Raw genomic sequence first — 22,561 nt, 5'->3', positions numbered from 1 at the left:
TAGGATTGAATTAACACAAATTCATCTTAATGTTTCACTTATTCATGGAATAATGATGTGAATATCTTCTCCCAAAGTTACAGCAATAAAGGAAGGGTATTGATTAACCGGCAAGGATTTTAACTGTAGAGATATGTATTAGGACAGCAAGACTTGGCATAGGTTAGCCAAGTAATGCTTAGAAAAAAAATTTTTAGAAAAATTTAGAAAAATTTTTTAGAAAATTTTTAGAAAAGAATATACTCACTTCAAGAAGTAAAGTCTACAGGAATATCCACAATTCTCAGATGTCTGAAAAGATTCATATATTTATATATATAAAATGTATCTATCTATTAATGGGCAACAACCAAAAAAAAAAAAAATCTATCCCAATGCTTACGGTTTCACAGTTCAAACATCTAGTTTCGTTAGTCAGTGTTCCCTGAAAAATCTCATGCACCCAGGTGAGTTCTTGTTTATTGTTCTCCTCAGCTTCATTCATGTTGCCATTTTTCAGTTTCCCATTTTGCTTTTCCTGTTTCTTCTCCTCCTGCAAGATGTCTGCGATGGTGTTGAGCAGGTAATTTAAAAACTCATGTGCATCCTGCTGCATGTAGTTGTCAAAGAGATCTGTGAAGAAGAGAGTCAAGAGTTCTAAAGCTGAGTATATCCTTTCCTTCAGGAAAGCAAACTAAATTCATTATTTCTTTCCAAATACATGTACTGGCCCTGGCTCGGCAAAGTATTTAGAATCATGCCAAAGAAGAGCAGTTTTGCAGTCATGCTGGCTTCAGTGAAGTTACTTTGGGGGAAGGTTTCATCTCACCTAACTTTAGCTGTCTGAAAGGTTACGCTCTTCTTTGGAGTTGGTTGTGTAGGCTCCCACTACAGTCAATGAAGAAAGCAAGAGGGTGACTTATCCTAAATTAATTCCTTAGACTAGATGACTGATTTTAGGCAGCACTGACTCCCACCCATATATTCCAAGTCCCTCAGACACTTAGGAACATTACAGAGTTTGGACAGTAAGACACATGGCTGGGGAACCTGAAGACATTGGATGCTGACACATACTAGTGTACTGTGTCTGGCTGGGATGGAGTTACCTTTCCTTATAGCAGCCCATACAGCGCTGTGCTTTGTACGTGTGGCTAGAATGGTGTTGCTAACGCACCAATGTGTTGGCTATTGCTGAGCAGTGCTCACACAGCATCAAGGCTGTCTCTCCAATGCCCCCCTCTCCCCCACCAAAGTCTGGTAGGCTGGGGGTGGGCAAGAAGGTTGGGAGGCGACATAACTGGGACAGCTGACCCAAACTGACCAAAGGGTTATTCCATGCCATGTGACTTCCATGTTCAACAATAAAAGCTAAGAGAAGCCGGGGGTGTGGAGGCATTCATTGTTGAGATATTTGTCTTCTGAAGCAACTCCTACGCATACCAAGGCCCTGCTTCCCAGGGACTGGCTGGAAATCACCTGCTGATGGGAGGTAGAGAATAAATCTCCTTTGGTTTTGCTTTGCTTCCGCATGCAGCTTTTGCTTTTTTTTTTTATTAAACTGCCTTTATCTCAACGCACAAGATTTTTTTCATATTATTTTCTCCCTCTGTCCTGCTGAGGAAGGGAGTGAGGCTTGGTGGGCATCTGGCAGCCAGCCAAGGTTAACCCACCACAAATGGTAATAAAAACACCATCTAACAAAGCTAATGTTTCACACACAAGTCTGATGAGCAGAGACTTGGCCTTTTCAATAAGAAATGCTTACAGGAGGAGGGGAGAATATCTCAGTGGTGATTTAGTACTGACTTCTCCAGTGAAGGCTTAATTTGCCCACCATGTTGAAGAAAAAAGAATCTGTATTCCCAAGAAATGTGTATTTTTATCCCCCTGCTCCTGAAAAAAGCTCATGTAGATTTCCTCAGAAAATATTGCACAGATCCTTTGGCTTTGTGGTGTCTAGCCTGGACACATGGGCAGGTTAATATACACTGAGTCTGGCCCTCATTTAAAAAAGCTGAAAATGTAAGATCCAGTCCCTAAAAGTGATCCCCAAGTGTGGGGGATAAATGTGGGGACACTTTATCACTAGATGACTCAGAGCTAACTTTGTCACACTTTCAAACGCCTGCTCTGGAGTGAACAGTCTGTGCATTTATATGCTGTCACCAGGAAGCAATTTCTTCCAGGTGTTTGACTCGTACTTTGCTTCTTCATTCAAAGCTCCCCTGTTTCTACCACCCACATTGACATGAATCCAGGCCAAAATGGAGCTGTGTGGCAGGCTTCCTTATTTCAAGATATTCCTCATATCCCTTAGACAGAACTACTACAAGATTAGGCATATGCTGTTGCCAACCCAATGTTCTAAAAGGGTCTGATGCTTCACAAAGTAAGACTGTGCCCACCACTTCTAAGAACAAGAGCAGCAGTTGAGGTGAAATCCACTGAACACCTCCACATACATACAGCTACCTACCCTCCAGGGTGTTTTGGACTAGTGGTGCCTGTAGCACTCCTAAGTCACACAGTTTCTATGCTGCCAATTGCCCTAAATATTTCTCTTTGCCATACCACACAAAAAAATAATTAAAAAATTACAGCAGAGTGTCACCCTATTCCCAGCCCTAGCTCACCGTACAGTGCGGTCTGCTGTTTCATAGCATAATGATGCTATTTCATAGCATAATGATGCTATGAAAACATCATTAATTCATGCAACTCTGGGAACTTATGAAACCTGATACAATTATTTCAAGAATAATATCGTGTACACGAAGACTAAAATATTAATATCTAAACCCTCAAAAGTGCTAAAGGCAAGTTACAAATCTAACCTGAACATCTGATTAATATGACCATATTGTCTAATATGTTTTTATACTTTCCTGATTGGTGTATGAATGTCTAAGAGGATTTCAGTTTTACACTTACCGTTCTCTTTTCGTAACCTCGATATGAACTTCTTTGGTGGAATAACTCCAACTTTCTTCTTCTGAGTAGCAATACTGTGGAAAAGATCTGCCAGGCAAGTCAAGAGATTTTCCTTCTTTTTCTGTTGGGCCTTGTACGATAATACATTTTCCCGAAATGGCCGGCAAAAATACAATGCCTGCAGCACGGAGTTACAGTAGCAGGTGTTCCCAAACTGCCATGTAAAATTAAAAACAATCTTAATCCCTGTGCATCACAATAAAACTAGCTGCTTCATTCAACTTCTGGCTTCTGTGCCCCTGTCACATACCAGCCATTTTGCCATGCAGCTGCTGTAGGAATATATTTCCACACCCACCCCTGACACTTCACAGAAAAAAACTATGGTGTTCTAAATCAACTAGGATACAAAGTAAAAGTTTCCACTTGCAAGAGATATATTTATTATAGTGGATCTCGTTAAGCTTGTTTCCATATATTAATATACTCTTGCTGGGCTCTATCTTACTGCTCACTAGCAGAATGATTAATGTTTTCAATGGAAAGAATTACTATATCTGTTTTATTTATATGGGAATAAACAAGTGATTAAACACCCTTCTCATTCATTCTCTCCTTAGTCAGATAAAAAACCTCCTCCTAAGAGAGTCCCCAATGCAGACTACTGTACCTAAGCTTGTACATACTTCCATCACTTCCTTTGTCACGTTTCATAGCTAAAATAGAGTTTTAACTGTATTGAAGTATACGTTCTAATCCCTGGAAACATTCATAGAACAGTAAACTATTTTCTCTGGGGGCATATGAAGCTATCTTCAAACATCTGATACAGTTTTGCAACACACATTGCCTAAAATTGGAACATGAGCAGCACTTTTTCAAAAAAAAAAAAAAAAAAAAAAGACAATCCTACCTTAGAACAGGATTGGGGGAGGGGAAAAAAAAAAAAAAAAAAAAAGAAACCAAAGTTCAAGTAACATCAAAGCCATAATTCTGTATATGGTTTGCCTACTGAAAATAGTACTTACATTGACCAATCCAAAGTAGTGTTCATTGATTGGAAACTGCTCTGGTCCAATGTCTTTTTCCAGAGCAGAGGCATTGGTGCCCTATTAAAAAAAAAAAAGATGGAAGAAATTATTTAGAGTATTAAGATTCTAAAATAAATTTATGGACAGCATCAAGTCAGAAACTCTTTTTTTCCTTTCAGCTACAATTAGCCAAGCTATCTCTGTCTTACTAACGGCCAAGCATGACAGTCACATGAGCCAACGAAAATATTTGCAATTCTAGGTAGTGGAGCTGGCCTGACCTAGACACTCTAGTAAGAGCTGACTAGAAGTGAACAGGTCACAACAGTGGTTCTCCCTACACCCACCTGCCCCTTATTTTTACTGTGCACATGAACAGCTGGATCCCATTACCCTCTTGCCTCATAAAGATACTTGTTGATCTTAAGCAAAACCCTTAAAGGTTATCTTGGATAAATCAGTTCCTAGATGTCAGGCAGATTTTCTAAGCATTACTGAAACTCCTCTGAATCCCTTCTAATTTGTCAGCAGCCTTTAACAATACTTGGTCTCCAGACTGGCACCCAGTTCCAGTAACAGCATCACAAATGTTAAAAGCAAGTGTAATATATCTGCCATTTTGTCCTATCTAACATTAAAGCATGAATAAGCCCAAGCACTGTTACATCTCTTAGTCACTGCCTCGCTGTGACAAGTTATGTTCAGCTGTAGCTTCACTCCAACAGCAAACTTGTTTTCACAACTACCGGTCTGTGAAGACAACCACTAATTTTGTATGTTACCTGTAGTTTTGCTATATTAAAATGCCCATTTTTAAACGAGCTTAGATTACCAAGCAAGCAAGCAAGCTAGATTGCTGCCAAAGCAAATGGCATCACTCCTATCTGCTCTATCAGCGACAGATCCCTGTAAGACCTCAAAAAATGCTGTATTTGGACAAGCATTCCCTACATACATTTATTCAAGACCTATCAGTTAATCATTTTTTGATCTGCATGATAATTGCTTTACTGACATCATATATTTATTTCCTTACTGAGCATGCTCTGCAGTATGAAGCATTCATATATTATGCCTTAGAATTTCCATCACAGAAGAACAGCACAAGTGGTTGACTTTGATAAAACCATGTAAAATGCCCCTGTAAACATGCCAACACATAAAACATCTGAAAAATTCTGAACCTTCCTGTGTTCCTGAGGTTTGTTCAGTATATCATTTACTCAGAGACTTCATCAGCTAAAATTTTCAAAGTTACTAGTAATCAAATTCAATAATTCTGGTGTCCCTTCCCCATCTTCTCCCCAAAGCCTGAGTTGTGTTTCCTTACCACACCTATCATCACCTCTGCTTGCTATATTAGATTGTTATTTCATGCCAACTCATTAAAAGAAGATGATTTTAGTCAACAGAATCAGTGGTGTGAAACTCAGCACAGGTGCTCTTTGAGAATTTGCGAGCCTTGAAATTAAACCAGTTCCTTCAAGTTGGCAGCTTCCAGAAAAGTTCCAAGTATTTTATATTTCACATCCCTTTAGCAGGTCTCTTTCTAGTCCCTCCCTTTCTCTCACATACACATAGCTCATTGCTCAGACCAAGTGTATGCGATTTCCCAGACATTCCCTTTGAGGCTGAAATACTTTACCTGCACAAGGCTCCATTCAAAGCTTAAGGGGTACAGGCTCTGCTAGACCTCAGTGAGGAACTTGGAAAAAGCAATGATCTATGCAAAGCAGTTATTGGCTACCTTTCAATAGAGATGACAGTGTGCTAATTACATAAGTTCCAGATGAAGACTAGTGTCGTGGTTTAGCCCCAGCCAGCAACTAAGCACCACGCAGCCGCTCGCTCACTCCCCCTACCCCGATGGGATGGGGGAGAGAATTGGAGGAGTAAGAGTGAGAAACACTCCTGGGCTGAGATAAGAACAGTTTAATAATTGAAATAAAGTAAAATAGTAATGCTAATAGTAACAGTATAATAATGATAATAATAATAATGATACACGAAGCAAGTGATGCACAATGCAATTGCTCACCACCCGCCGACCGATACCCAGACAGTTCCCGAGCAGCGATCGCTGCTCCCCGGCCAACCCCCCCCAGTTTATATACTGAGCATGACGTCATATGGTATGGAATAGCCCTTTGGTCAGTTTGGATCAACTATTCTGGCTGTGCCCCCTCCCAGTTTCTTGTGCGCCTGGCAGAGCATGGGAAGCTGAAAAAGTCCTTGACTAGCATAAGCAGTACTCAGCAACAACTAAAAACATCAGTGTGTTATCAACATTCTTCTCCTACTAAATCCAAAACACAGCACTATGCCTGCTGTTAGGAAGAAAATTAACTCTATCCCAGCCGAAACCAGGACAGTATCCACCCCTTATTCTATACCATCTACGTCATGCACAGGCCCTCCCCTTTCCAATGTGTTCCAATTAATCACCACCCCTTTCCCTATCTTGATATACACACAGATATCATTCCCTTCGTCTATGGCCCATCCCTCTAAAATGTCCATTGAGTTCATTTAGCCCATGACTTTGGGTTCCATCTGTCATCACAGTCTTTCAGAGCAGGAGAGGTGGTGTGCAGTGTTGGACTGTTGCATGCTGAAGTCAGTTCTCATTCCAACATGGTTTCATCAAAGTTCATTTTCCTTAGGCTGGGCAATTCTTACTGCAATACCATTGATGCGGCATATAGCAATCATAATATATAGTATTATATACTTAATATTAACCTACTATATTATTATATTAACATGCAGTTAAGAGATAACATATAGTTAAGAGATAACATACAGTATTATAAAGCAATTAATATTATACAATTCAGTTCATTGGCTATTTTCACCCAAAATCAAATTGCCTTGAGGTACACATTGGGCTTCCCCATCCTTTCGCATCACCCACCAAGTGCACCCAGGTCCTTGAGCAAAAGCAATCCCACGCATGGGTTTGCCTTTGCCAGAGGGGGAAGTAACCCAGACTGTCTTCCCCAGCATATTTTTCATGTGCACTACAGGAACTTTATCTCCTTCTACAGTACGTAAAAGTTTTGATTGGGCAGGGCCAGCTCGATTGGCAGATCCCCTGCTGTTGACTAACCAGGTGGCTTTTGCTAAATGCGTATCCCAATGTTTAAACGTCCCACCACCCATTGCTCTCAGGGTAGTCTTTAACAATCCATTGTATCGCTCAATTTTCCCGGAGGCTGGTGCATGGTAAGGGATGTGATATACCCACTCAATGCCGTGCTCTTTGGCCCAGGTGTCTATGAGGTTGTTTCGGAAATGAGTCCCGTTGTCTGACTCAATTCTTTCTGGGGTGCCATGTCGCCACAGGACTTGCTTTTCAAGGCCCAGGATGGTGTTCCGGGCGGTGGCATGGGGCACGGGATATGTTTCCAGCCATCCAGTGGTTGCTTCCACCATGGTGAGCACATAGCGCTTGCCCTGGCGGGTCTGTGGGAGCGTGATGTAATCAATCTGCCAGGCCTCCCCATATTTATATTTTAGCCATCGTTCACTATACCCAAGGGGCTTGAACTGCTTGGCTTGCTTGATTGCAGCGCATGTTTCACACTCATGAATAACCTGTGCAATACTGTCCATAGTTAAGTCCACCCCTCGATCACGAGCCCATTTATACGTTGCATCCCTTCCTTGATGGCCTGAGGCATCATGGGCCCACCGAGCTATAAATAATTCACCCTTATGTTGCCAGTCCAAATCCACCTGAGCCACTTCAATCTTAGCAGCCTGATCTACTTGCTGGTTGTTTTGATGTTCTTCAGTGGCCCGACTCTTAGGTACATGAGCATCTACATGACGAACTTTTACAACCAGGTTCTCTACCCGGGCAGCAATATCTTGCCACAATGCGGCAGCCCAGATTGGTTTGCCTCTGCGCTGCCAGTTGCTCTGCTTCCATTGCTGCAGCCACCCCCACAGGGCATTTGCCACCATCCATGAGTCAGTATAGAGATAAAGGACTGGCCACTTTTCTCTTTCAGCAATATCTAAAGCCAGCTGGATGGCTTTCACCTCTGCAAACTGACTCGACTCCCCTTCTCCTTCAGCAGTTTCTGCGACTTGTCGTATAGGACTCCATACAGCAGCTTTCCACCTCCGATGCTTTCCCACGAGACGACAGGACCCATCAGTGAACAGGGCATATTGCTTTTCATTTTCTGGCAATTTATTATACAGTGGGGCCTCTTCAGCACGTGTCACCTCCTCCTCTGGTGATATTCTAATGTTTTTTCCTTCTGGCCAGTCCATGATCACTTCCAGGATTCCTGGGCGACTGGGGTTTCCTATTCGAGCCCGTTGTGTGATCAATGCAACCCACTTACTCCATGTAGCATCAGTTGCATGATGTGTAGAGGGGACCCTCCCTTTGAACATCCAGCCCAACACCGGCAGTCGGGGTGCCAGCAGGAGCTGTGCTTCAGTACCAACCACTTCTGAAGCAGCTCGAACCCCTTCATATGCTGCCAGTATCTCTTTCTCAGTTGGAGTGTAGCGGGCTTCGGATCCTCTGTATCCCCGACTCCAAAACCCTAGGGGTCGACCTCGAGTCTCCCCTGGTGCTTTCTGCCAGAGGCTCCAGGTAGGGCCATTCTCCCCGGCTGCGGTGTAGAGCACATTTTTAATATCCTGCCCTGCCCGGACTGGCCCAAGGGCTACTGCATGAACTATCTCACGTTTAATTTGTTCAAAGGCTTGTTGTTGCTCAGGGCCCCATTTGAATTCGTTCTTCTTCCGGGTCACTTGATAGAGAGGGCTTACGATCTGGCTGTAATTTGGAATATGCATTCTCCAAAACCCCACAACGCCTAAGAAAGCTTGTGTTTCCTTTTTGCTAGTTGGTGGGGACATAGCTGTTATTTTGTTGATCACATCCATTGGGATCTGACGACGTCCATCTTGCCATTTTATTCCTAAAAACTGGATCTCCTGTGCAGGCCCCTTGACCTTACTCTGTTTTATGGCAAAACCAGCCTTCAGAAGGATTTGGACTATTTTCTTTCCCTTCTCAAAAACTTCTTCTGCTGTATTGCCCCACACAATGATGTCATCAATGTACTGCAGATGTTCTGGAGCTTCACCCTGTTCCAGTGCTGTCTGGATCAGTCCATGGCAAATGGTGGGGCTGTGCTTCCACCCCTGGGGCAGTCGGTTCCAGGTGTACTGAACACCCCTCCAGGTAAAAGCAAACTGGGGTCTGCACTCTGCTGCCAAAGGGATGGAGAAAAATGCATTAGCAATATCAATTGTGGCATACCACTTAGCTGCCTTTGACTCCAGTTCATATTGAAGTTCTAGCATGTCTGGCACGGCAGCACTCAGCGGCGGTGTAACTTCGTTCAGGCCACGATAGTCCACTGTTAGTCTCCACTCCCCATTAGACTTTCGCACTGGCCATATGGGACTGTTAAAGGGTGAGCGAGTCTTGCTGATCACTCCCTGGCTCTCCAGTCGACGAATCAGGTTATGGATGGGAATCAGGGAGTCTCGGTTGGTGCGATATTGCCGCCTGTGCACAGTTGTGGTAGCAATCGGCACCTGTTGTTCCTCAACCTTCAGCAACCCTACAATGGAAGGGTCCTCTGAGAGACCGGGCAAGGTGGACAACTGTTTAATTTCCTCTGTCTCCAAAGCAGCTATACCAAAAGCCCACCGGTACCCTTTTGGGTCCTTGAAATACCCTCTCCTGAGGTAGTCTATGCCAAGGATGCACGGAGCGTCTGGGCCAGTCACAATGGGGTGCTTTTGCCACTCATTCCCAGTTAGGCTCACTTCAGCTTCCAGTACAGTTAGCTGTTGGGATCCCCCTGTCACTCCAGAAATACAAATGGGTTCTGCCCCTCTATAGTTTGATGGCATTAGCGTGCACTGTGCACCAGTGTCCACTAGAGCCTTATACTCCTGTGGGTCTGACGTTCCAGGCCATCGAATCCACACAGTCCAGTAAACTCGGTTGTCCCTTTCCTCCACCTGGCTGGAGGCAGGGCCCCTCTAACACTGGTCACAGTATTCGTTGTTCACTTCCTGTAAATGTGAATCAAAAGTCCCCTGATCAAGGTCGGAAGTAAAATTAGCCCTCTTACTCTGTCTCGGGAACTGCTCACTGGAAACTGGAGCTGCAATTTTCCTGGGAGAACCGCCTTTTCTAATAGTTTTTCCTTGCAATTCACGCACCCGTGCCTCTAAGGTTGAGGTGGGTTTTCCATCCCACTTCCTCATGTCCTCTCCATAATCACGCAGGTAAAACCACAGGGTGCCCCGTGGTGTGTATCCTCTATATCCTCTCTCTTGAGCATAGGGACGTTGACTCCTAATGGCTGAGACACTGGTCCGTGCAGGTGGGGAGTAGGACAGATCCTCTCTGAGTTGTTGGAACTCTTGGCATATTTTTTTCAGACAGTTTTTCCACAGCCGAGACACAGGCCCGTAGGGAGGAAGAGAGCTTTTCTTCGTAGTCCCGGAGTTGTCTAGCCACTTCATCCACCGTTGGTGCCTCGTCGTCTTTCCAGGCTAGTATTGCCAACGAGTTGGAATACGATGCTGGTGCGCTCCGTACCACCTTCCGCCACATGGATTGTGTGCACCTGACTTCATCTGGGTCTTTGGTTAACCGCTCATCATTCAGGTCACTGTAAATCACCTCCAGCACGCCTAATTCCCTCAGGTACTGGATACCTTTCTCTACGGTGGTCCATTTGCTTGGGCGGTATAAAACATCCTCCTTGAAGGGATACCTTTCCTTCACGCTTGACAGAAGTCGCCTCCAGAGGCTGAGCGGTTTTGCCCCTTTTCCAATTGCTTTGTCAATGCCCCCTTCCCTGGAAAGGGATCCCAGCTGCTTGGCTTCCCTACCCTCTAAATCCAGGCTACTGGCCCCGTTATCCCAGCATCGGAGCAGCCAGGTGATGATGTGCTCGCCTGGATGACGACCAAAATCTTTTCGCATATCTCGCAGCTCACTCAGGGATAGGGATCGGGTGGTCACCATCTCATTTATGGGTTCTTCCTCCTCTGGTTCTTGTGATGGCCCTGGTTCATCTTCATCCCTTACTAAACGAACTGATTTCCTCGTGTATTTTTTCTTCTGTATAGGGGCAACTGATACCGGCGCAGGTTGGTTCTCTGGTTTAGCCACAGTGTCTGTCACTGGGGTTTGAGTAGCCGCAGTGCTCATGGCTGTGGCTGGAGTAGCCACAGTGCCTGGGGCTGGGGTTTGAGTAGCTGCAAGGCCTGTAGTGGGGGTTGGAGTAGCCGCAGGGCCTGTAGTGGGGGTTTGAGTAGCCACAGTGCTTGTTGTTTTGTCATCAGATCCAGAGACCTTCTCTTTCTTTTGAGGGTACTGATTAGCGTTGACCACGGCTCGATAGGCATGGGCCAGTCCCCAGCATGTTGCAATGATTTGTGTCTCTCTGGAGCTACCAGGGTGACAACATACTTCTTCCAAATATTTTACTAATTCTTCAGGATTCTGCACTTGTTCAGGGGTGAAGTTCCAAAACACTGGAGGTCCCCACTGCCCTAGGTACTTGCGCATACGATCCCACACACCCTGCCACTCATAACTATCCAGCCTTGGGGTAGATCTCTGGATGGTATTTTTAAACTGCTTACTGACCTTTATCAAAACGGAAACAACATTCCCAAGAAGTATCAATAGAAGTATCTTAACTGCCCAGGGGTGTTCAAGATACAGGAAAGTTGTTGTAATGAAGGAGGAAACATCATAGAAGAAAGCAGCAAAGGTGCCATTCTGTATTTCCTCCACAACAAGCCTCTCAGAGTAAGAAGTATAATTGCTAACTCTCTCTATGAGGTAGTACCCGAAGTACAGTAGTGACTTCTGTATGAAACCCAAATACCAAAGAATGCTCAAGGTCAGGGTTTTGATAAGGAGCCTCCCAAGCAAAAGATCATGAATCACTGCAGAGCATAGCACACTACACAAACTGACAGCAAGCTTTAACGCGTGCTGCAAAAAAAAAACATGGTGCAGATCAGAAGAACTAATATCGTGACCGGCAACTGTTAACAGACTCCTTAATACACTCTGATTAATCTGTTGTTATCTCAAGCCCCACGTTGGGCGCCAAAAAGGACTGTCGTGGTTTAGCCCCAGCCAGCAACTAAGCACCACGCAGCCGCTCGCTCACTCCCCCTACCCCGATGGGATGGGGGAGAGAATTGGAGGAGTAAGAGTGAGAAACACTCCTGGGCTGAGATAAGAACAGTTTAATAATTGAAATAAAGTAAAATAGTAATGCTAATAGTAACAGTATAATAATGATAATAATAATAATGATACACGAAGCAAGTGATGCACAATGCAATTGCTCACCACCCGCCGACCGATACCCAGACAGTTCCCGAGCAGCGATCGCTGCTCCCCGGCCAACCCCCCCCAGTTTATATACTGAGCATGACGTCATATGGTATGGAATAGCCCTTTGGTCAGTTTGGATCAACTATTCTGGCTGTGCCCCCTCCCAGTTTCTTGTGCGCCTGGCAGAGCATGGGAAGCTGAAAAAGTCCTTGACTAGCATAAGCAGTACTCAGCAACAACTAAAAACATCAGTGTGTTATCAACATTCTTCTCCTACTAAATCCAAAACACAGCACTATGCCTGCTGTTAGGAAGAAAATTAACTCTATCCCAGCCGAAACCAGGACAACTAGTTTCTTTGCTTGGAAAGTCACCCTTGCCAAAGATGCACAGATTCAGCAAAGCATCTGACTTCCTGAGAGGGACTGACAGACATTTGCCTATCTGATATTAACAGTGAAGCAAACAGCCACTGTTATCCTCAAAACCTTGTCTGATAAAAGAAAAACATGACTACAGAAGGTTAATGAAGCGTCTGAAGAAAACCATCTTCATATTAATACTCATTGTACAGCATTCAGATCAAAGCAAAGGTTTTCTTCGATTACACTTTTAGCGTTCAAATCAAGTTCCCTAACATACGAATGAAAGGGATGTTTTTCCAGTTTTGCAGGAAGTATTTTCCACACTGAAAAAAATTCTCCCTCTAGAATTCATGGAAAAAAAAGTAACCTCCTACTCTTTCATAAACTACAGGTTAGTGTATGCAGTTAGACAAGTAGAATGCAAGTGCTCTGCTAACTAGTTGCTCCTACATTACTCATTTGCCTTTCCTCCAGGGCCAGGGTTTCTTGCTTCAGAGGGTGCCAGATGGTTTGACAAATCCTTTCTAGTATTTAAATTGCCTTGTAAATATTGTGAGAAAGAGCAAGAATCAGGATTTATGAAACAAAATTACCACTGAAAACCAAACAAATCCATGATGTACACTAACAGATCTTCATACAAAAACTATACATTGCACAGAAATTTCCAGAGTACCTGCTGTTGAAACAACATATGCTTAGTAATAGCTCATCATAGAGCTTTACCTCTCCAAAACCAGGCCTTGGCTGTTGCAAATATAAAACAAAGCACTGTTTGCTGGTTTCCCAATAAAACAGAGAGGCTAAATTCAGTTTTTGTGTAGGCTGACATAACTCCCATGGACTTCATTAGGAGTTGTGCCTTCTTATATCAAGGGCAATTTCAGTCTGGTTTATTTTAAGGTCTCCAAAAAAATACCGTTAAATTCATAGAAAAAGAAGAGTAAGAAAACAGGTAAGAAGCAAGTAATTCAAAGCAGGATATATTTCTTACATGAAGAAAAAAATTGTAGACAGACTGTTTAGTAAACTCAAACCATGCCACACTGCATATATAGTACATGTTTTACATAGGAAGTCTCAAGAAGCAGTTGACATGATGGCAGAAGAAACGACTGGAATTTTTTCCAACCAAAGTAGACCAGAAACTGTACACCCAAGCCAGGTTTAAACTGGAAAAAACATGTTACTAGGCATGTGTTAAAGATGATTCAGAACTCAGTTTAAACCAACCGTATCAAATATAGAAAACATGTTAGCCTATTGAGGTTAAGCTACAGCAAAAATCAACCATGACTATTTAACATGGTTTTAAGCATGGTTGTGCTTCCCACTCCCAGGCAAGTCATTTTGGTCAATTCTGCAGTGAAAACCTGCTCAAACATTTTTAATGCAATCCATTCTCTATGGTTTTATAAACGGTCCTGTGCTTCAGCTAGGAGAAAAACCCTACTGCAGCTGAATCTACTGTAGTTTCATAAAAACAGCAAGAGTGGCAGTGCATCCGCAGAGCCTGAAATGAGGAGAGACCACATAAGCCAATGAACTAGGATCTGGGACTGTTAAATAAATTCATATCAGGGTATAGAGACAATAAAGGAGACTGGCTCCTTCTTAAAAGAATACCCTAATGAAGGAAATGCAACCAAGTGATTGTGGTGGCCAGACCTTACGAGAACGAGAACTAGGTCAACATGGTAATTCCTACTATGTATTCTGTGCTGTTGCTGAATGTTGGTTTCTCTGAAGTTTCACCACTTAATTCAACAGTCAGTATTCAGCCCTTATAAAATGGCAAAGACATACAGTTGGAGACATAGCCAAGCATGGGTCAATTCAGGCTAAGCCAAGATTTCTACCCCAGCATCGCTCCAAAACCATTCTGGCCATATGACCTATATTTTTTCCTATTGTTATTTTGCTCCAGGCCTTCCAATGGATAAGTCTGCCAGTTTTCTTTTCAGCTGAAATTTCTGATAACGTTGTTAAGCGTTTAATTTGTGCTTTGCATCACATGAAACAGATTAAGTGAAAAAAACTCCTGTTCCTTTACACTTTAGCATGTAAACAAAATAACAGTGCAGGGGGGAAAAAAAAGACATCAGATTAAATCATTAAATCACATGTAGCAAAATAACCTAAATACAATTATTCTATGGAGGATGAGAAAAGGAATAGAGCTAATATGAAAGATACTGCAAACAGAAGACAGCAAATCAGACTAGACTTTCTGGTGTGATAGAGCTATAAGAAATGGCACTAACTTTCTAGAAATACACATGTGCTTAATTTAAAGTAAATGAGTGCAGTAGGGAAATTAGGGCATTTCGTAAGTCACCTATGGAAAACCTATTAAATACGTATCACCAAATAAACAGAAACACAGGATGAATAACCATCAAACAATAAAATACGAAATAAGAAATAACAAGAAATATCTTCCTCACAAGAAAATCTAAAAAATATAAGAAAAAAAACACATAAAAAATTGAATAATGAAAACAGAAATTTAACAAATATATGAACAAGAGATCAATGAAGGAAGATGGCTGGTCCATGACAAAGGGCTTTGGATCATATACAGCTGTGAACTAGATTTTTTTTTTCTTAGTATTCAGGGAAAGTGGGAGCAATGTGCTAGAAATAGAGTTGTTTCCTGAAGGGAAAAACTGAAGACTTAAGACAAACTAAGGGTGACATCTGGGCTGGTAGAAGAGAAATTAGAATAAAATTAGAAATGGCTTCAGGGCCACGCAGCCTGAGTTTCAGGATTTTGGAAGGCACAGCATATGGGATGGAAGGGAGAAAGAAGGTAACAAAAGATGTGGAAGGCCTCCTGGCCAGCAAATGGTGTTGATGGATAACTCCAAAGAGGGGAAGCAACTGTAAATAAAATCCAAACTTAGCTCCCAGAAGAAACACAAAGAAAACAAGAGTAAAGAGGAGAGCAAGCAATGTCACACCATGCAGTATATATGTAACTGCTTTCAATAGACACATCACCTCAGTGCTGGACTTCAACTATCCTCAGGAACAACCTCAACTTTCAGAGAGGTATGGTGAGTAATTGGAATAGCTGAACCAGCCTTCTTCCAAACTCACACATATTAGATGTCAAACCTGAAATGTTTCTGTAATTTTTAAAGTCAAAGTCCCACAGGATGGTGGAATTTAACCAGGTTAGCTTTTTTTATCTTTCTGCAAAGAAATGTTTTATTGTTCCTCCAGCAGAGCTATTTTGGGTCTTTGTTGCCACAAGATAAACAAGGAAAGAGAGGATGCTATGAAAAACATAGGGGATCTTAATAAACAATGAAAGGACATTGACTGACTCAAAACCCACTGTGTACTCATATTTTTGAAGGAAAGGTGATTTAAGACAATGTATCTAAACAAATTATTTTTGTGCATTTTTCCAAAGAGTTTTCTGATCATTAAAGCAAATTATAAAAGCTTGAAAGGAGATGTCCAACTTGTTTTTTTCCAGATGCACTAAACTATCTCTAATCACAGATCTAAGTATTACACATAACATAAATAACTGCAGCTCTTTATTGTGTGGTTACCAGAAATGGATAAAAATTGAGAGGCTTGAAATCCTGAACCACTTAAGATCCTGGACAATGTGTTTAAGGCATTCGGTCTTACATAGCTTAAAAAACTTTGTTTTCTCAAAGCACAAAGCAAACAAGGAAGTAAGGTTCTAGTGAAGTATTACAAGTTCAGTATCTAAATCCATAAGTAATTTTTTAAAAATATTGACTTTTAAAGTTTCCATGATTAGACAAGCTCTACCGAACTGCAACTCAGTATTCTCTCATGAGTCTGTCTCCATTCCCAGCTTAATTGTTCTTGGATTAGTGTGGTGCTCAGGTTTTTGCTGGACCAAGTAGCAAAACCATTTTTTTTTGCCAGTTTCCTTCTTCAGAACACATAACCTCAAGATGGCCTCACAAGTGAAAAAGAGACTGAGGTTTGCTTACAGACTATAATTTCTTCAATAACATTTTTGACTGGTCCACCCAGACAAACATGGTGCCTCAGAGCATTGTAAAGGCAAGGCACCTTCTAGACTTCACCACCAGCTAGAGCACTCTTTGGTAACCTGGAGACAGAAGAAAGAATATTTTCATCAAATCTCAATACGACGTGAGTTATGAGGGCTGCAGTTATGTTGCAGGACAGGTTTAGAATTTAAAATTATTTTTGACAGTCAATTTTTGACAATGTTTTTCTTTTAGAGAAATGTTCTAAACACTGTTGAAATTCAGCTGAGACAAGTGCAAGATTCTGCACATGAAGAGGAAAATCACCTGTACGTGTACAGAATGGGAAACAGCTGACTAAGGTAGTAGTGCGAAAAGAAAAAAGGAAAAAGGAAAAAGGAAAAAGGAAAAAGGAAAAAGACATCTAGAGACCATAGTATAGTATAAGATGTATAATATAAGATGTATAAGCATCAGCAATGCAGTGCTATTCCAAAAAAAACCCACCACAACAAAAACAAATGTTGACAACATAATGAAATTCTTACAGACAGAAGTCTACAAAGTTCTTAAAGTAACTTTCCTGTTTAACTTGTCACTGGTAAGACTTCAGACAGGACCTTACATCCAGGTTTGGGTGCTAGGTTTCAATAAAGATGAAGATAACTGGAGAGAATTCAAAAGAAGGCAGTCAAAATTAAAAACTCAACTCTAGAGAAAAATGACCTGTAAAAAAAGGTTGAACAGGGTTGTGTTGCATAAGACAGAAAAGGCTGAGGCACGGCATGATGATATTTTCAAGTACATAGTTTGTCACAGAGGGGAACTCGTCTGTTCTTCATCTCAAGGGCAGACAGGGTGAGAAGTACCAAGCTCAAATTACAGTAATGTAGATTCAGGTAAGACATGAGGAAACACTCTAGTCATAAGGACATTGAAACATTGGGATAGACTGCCTAGAGAGATGATGTGGTCACTATCACTGGAAATCTTCAAGTTTGACAGACATACCTCAGAAATAACACAGGTTTATCAAATGGAATTCCAGTGGACAGTTGGGAGACTCTTGTGCTAGGACAGTTTAGATGCAACTATTATTAAGCCATTAACTGTGAAATCAAATTAAATAACCACAACACACAATATCCAGTAATGGCTGGCTTGAAACCGTCAGCACAGCAGCCTTCTCTGCAAAGGCTGAGCATACCCAAGAACATGCTTACAATGGAGCCCTGACGATGGAGATGCAAGCTCATTTCTTCCCCAGAAGTACTGATACACTGTGGTGTTAAGAGTACATGATGTACATAAATGTATATAAGTGTATCTACCAAACAGCCAGCAGACCACAGTTTGTTGAGGCTAAAGGAAGATCAGCAGAAGAGACTTTGCTGACTGCTTCTCTGGCCATGATTTACACTCCACAGACTGTGGCTCTTCAAACCCATCAGAACCTTACCTCCTGCCTGACACTTGCCCACCACATACAGTTAATCAAGGCCCAGCGTCTGCTTTTAATCCCATGTCTTCCACAATTCAGACTCACTCAGCCTTGCTGAGCTGTAATTAAGAGGTTCCTTTATTAAGGTATTTAACGTAACCACTGGTTTGCTCTTAATTCAGCTACTTGAAGCCAAAGACTATATGCATCTAAAAGAATCCCACTGTAAAACACACATTGTATTCATTAATTGTCCTGTTGTGCTTATCTTCTAAACAACTAATAAGTGCATGATAAAAAGGTATTCATGCAAGACAAGACTCAGTCATTAGTCCAGGTTATACATTGGAAATGATGTATTAGGATGTTTCTCACTTTGCATATCCTCTATCCAATAAAAAATATCTTTTGTGGTCTTCTGTTTATCTTTTGATGGAATGCATGCTTTCTGCTTGTCAGTCATTTGTCAGCCATACTCTCAAGTTTCTCATTACTTCAGAAAGGTATCACAATAATTAGACTTCACATTTTCTATATTTTTCATATTTTTGTTTCTATATTTTCTATATATGTCAGAATGAAATTGTGCACTCTTGAGACTATGCTTCTGAAATTGCATTGCTTGAACTGCCTGTAACTAATCTTTTCATATGTAAAAATCTATTTTCCTTTATCAATCTCAATATGCCTTCAGATAGCTGTTTTACTGTCTTGGCATGTATTACTCTGCTTTAATCTCTGTTTATGAGAAGTTTTAAAAGTCATGAAGAAATATACGCTGCAGGTTGCCCAAATGAATACATCCAGTTGAAAGTCATAATAATTAATTCTGTAATCCAATAACACTCCTATTGTATGAAGTGGAATCTGACTATTTAAACAGCATTACAATTGTAATTTTTTTTTATATCAAGCATTTTCCAAACCTATGTTTGAGTCCTCATTTTGCCAATGCCCTATATTCAAGCAAATTCTGCAATGAGTCTCTAAAATCATGACATTAATACCAACCAACCAAACAAAAAACCCAACAGTTATTCTTATTTGCTTCCTGAATGTAGAGACTCCCAGGTTTTTATGTTTTTCTCTACAACTAGTTTCTAGGACGGTTAGAAAATTTTTTGTTTTTTCATTAAAAATGAAAGCTGAAATTCACAGGTATTCACATAATTCCCGGTGAATTGTGTGAATAGTTTCCTGAAGAAAACCACCAATTTTTATGAAACTCAGAGAGACTATGAGAAGAATGGGTAACATGAAAGCCCAATTAACAAAAACCAAAATTAATCTGAGGAACTGCAATTTTTTTCCTAAGGATGTCTATACAACAACTACCGGAACAACTGTGAGGTATCTCAGATGATACCTTGTGTCAGAAGCGATCTGAATGTCTTCAGAATGTCCCATTTATTAAATTGACAGAGCGCTCTGGAGCGTAGATCAGTTTATTTGAAATACTATTACAAAATTATGAAATGGGGGGTTAATACCTGTTCTCAGCAGAATACTAAAAGGTATGTAGGAGAAATACGGTCCACAGAGCTTGTTGGCCATCTCTGTAAAAATGCATGTCAATACATTCTGAAATGGTTAGATGTCCTTCACTGCACACAACAGTGATATCCCTAGGCCACAGCTGCAGCATAAGCTTAGCTCAGAACTCAAGGCTGTACCAAAAACTGATCAACAAAGAAACATACTGCAGAGGATTTCAGTAAGCAACAATCTTAAAATGTCAACATGCCTATCTACCTTTGAACCAGCATTTTGTACTTGAGTCATCAGGTTATCTCACAGAAACGCCACCAAAGAGGATTACAGCATCCTAGGGACTAAAAACACATGCCTAGCTTGTGTCTACAGTCTACAAGGGTTACATGGCACCGGTTGTTGGTATTCCCTCAACCAGGGTTTCTTCAGCGTATCTTATGCTTCTTCATATCTACTGTACCTGTCCTACACAAAAGCTGATGATTGCCTATTCTATACCTCCTTCTGTGGCGAACTTGGTGTGCAGACAGGGTGGATGAACTTTCCCAGTATCTGAAAGGCAGGTAAGAGGAACATGCTGGGGACTAGACTTCCCTTTGCAGTGAGGGTGGCCACGGTGCCCACGTAAGAGTCTCACCGATTTCTTCAGGCACAGATGCCTTCATAGCCTCCACCCCAGCAGAATAAGTTTTAGCTCTTTGTTCTTATTAACTGAATTAGTGAATAATAAATAGTACTATTATTAGTGTTATAACTAGAGTGACAAAACTGGTAAAAGACAATAGAGGAATTTTGGTTTATTCTGGAAATTGTGCATTTGAATATTTACTAAAAATAAACGTGTGAAGTGGAAAGTTTGCACCTAACATTTTTTCTTACTGGGTAGCTCCTGCTGTGTCTGCCTTAGCATGTGAGAGCTTATCCAGTGAATATATAGTACTAGATCTCTTTCGCAAGCAAGTTAAATAATGTCCCGGGCTTCCTTGCTTCACTACACTTGTTTTGGTCCTTCCTGGAAAAGACTGGATCTCTACCATCTTCAGGAGATCAAAATTACAACCTGAGATACTAGACCTCAGGCAGACAACTAAACAGCAAACATACATCCTAAATTGCTGACTAGCCAAGTTCCCTTGAGCTAAATTATTTTGGCTAAATTTCATTTCTTTTTCCCCTTCAGGACATGAAAGTACTTGGACAAACCAACACAAAAAACTTTGTCAAGAAAGGACTACCATTGAAAACATAATCTATGTTGCATTCAGAGAAGGACAAGTATTTCAGGACAAAATCTTCCCTCTCCCCGCTCCCCCTCCCCAAAGAAAAAAAAAAAAAAGATCAACCAGGCATCATCCATTTTTTTGCAAAAGTTAAGAAAAAAACCACAAATCTCTGTGAACACTCTCAAGTGAAATGGGAATGGAAAAAGATAAAAAAGAACATAACTTTTTTTTTATTACTGTGTTCATCTAGGTTAAAAAACTTAGAAACATACTATTATGCAGCATTATATACCAAAATATATTCTATTACCTGAAAATTATGCAGCTATTTCTTAGTCCACAAATTGTAAGTAGTTCAGTTCTTCAAGCACTATGTTATAGTGCAGGAACAAGGTCTTGGAATTAACATCTTTGTCTGATAGATTTCTACAGATGCCCTAAATGAAACTAGCACTGCAAATATTCAGGTTTTATACAGGCATAAGGTTTTCTTATATACCTCTAACCTTCCAAAGCCCCATTCTTATGGAGGGTTGTCATAGCTCTTCCTACAAACCATTGAGTTCAAGTCCACCACCTCATCTAAGCGGACATATTTTTTGAGGAGCCATAATGCAGTGTTGCCAATACTTCCAAGAATTTATGTTTCTATTACAGACCCAAATTCCTGCAGCTTTCTGAAAATCTCAGCTTTTTTTCCTAAAAGAAATTCCTGTCCCTGTGGGTTATCCAGAAGAGACTAATTGTGACCAGCACAACACATCATCTCTAAAGCTAGGTACACAGACCCCAAGGAATATGTAACTTTAAAACACCATTATCGTTAAACCAACTTCACCTTCTGTCACAGTACTGGTACCATGAGCTAGAATCACCTTGAACTATGAGCCCTTGTATGCCTTTTCTGCCTGAGGCTCTAATTCTTCCCTTCAGTCTCTCCATTTCCCGGATGTTACTTTTGTAGGATATACTGGCAGCGACAGCACACCATTAGAACAACCTCACCAGTTTTGCTGTGAATCTGTTCAGTCTTTGGGAAAAGCGTACTGTATACAAGTGCATCTGTCTGAAGCACATGAAAGAAATCATGGAATTCATAGTATTTTATGCCAATGCTAGTGTCTCACAACCACCTAAGAGTCTCCAGCTCCCCTTCATTCGGTGGTCTCTTATGCAGTCTGCAGGGCATCACACCCACCATTCATCAGCAATAAAAAATGGAGCCTGCCTCAGAAGGAAGGTAAAGTGTGCCCAGGTTTTCTCCTCAGTCCTGTGCTGTTTCCTAAATCTTTCTTTGAAGTATCCCTGGCCCACAGGACTGGAAATTATTAAGAACAATGAAAAGTTTAGAAAACTACTTACTGTTGGTGAAGAAAAGTGAGCACCCAGACTATTTTACGCCAAGTCTGGATTTTGTATTAAGTTTTTTTAACCCCAAATCCAACCCTTCCTCTCTGCATTTCAGAGCAGGTGTTTCAAAGGGAGGACTGAGGCTTAAGTCAGAACTATGCGTGGGATGCCCGGGGCATCTGGTCGCAAACAAAAAGAGCAAGCCCACTTAAGTGGAAGCATGGACACGGGGAAGGGGAGCAGGCTCGCAATCCGCACGCCCTCCCCCAGACCACTGCTGCTGACCCCGCAGGAGCCAGGCCTCTGGGGCTGTGCCTGTTGCCTTACCCTAGAGGTAGGCTCCATTCTCCAGGGCAGATGAATGGTATGTGTGGCATCACCAGCACAAGGCATGCTGGGGCACCACAT

The 22,561-nt window shown here is 41.6% G+C and overlaps 1 protein-coding gene across 1 annotated transcript in view; it reads right to left on the bottom strand.

Annotated features, from left to right (window-relative positions):
* Positions 1-22,561, bottom strand: part of USP46 (ubiquitin specific peptidase 46) — a 33,325-nt gene extending 10,764 nt beyond the window's left edge. The window contains exons 1-4 of the mRNA XM_009480681.2: positions 22,481-22,561; positions 3,942-4,022; positions 2,914-3,127; positions 383-612 (exon numbers count right to left, since the gene is read on the bottom strand). Coding sequence (XP_009478956.2) covers positions 383-612; positions 2,914-3,127; positions 3,942-4,022; positions 22,481-22,561 — 606 coding nt within the window. The remainder of the gene's footprint in view (positions 1-382; positions 613-2,913; positions 3,128-3,941; positions 4,023-22,480) is intronic.

The sequence above is a fragment of the Pelecanus crispus genome, chromosome 4 (genome assembly GCF_030463565.1).
Source record: "Pelecanus crispus isolate bPelCri1 chromosome 4, bPelCri1.pri, whole genome shotgun sequence".
Taxonomy (NCBI): Eukaryota; Metazoa; Chordata; class Aves; order Pelecaniformes; family Pelecanidae; genus Pelecanus; species Pelecanus crispus.
The sequence above is the reverse complement of the archived record's forward strand: the minus strand, read 5'-3'. Positions and strand labels throughout refer to the sequence as shown.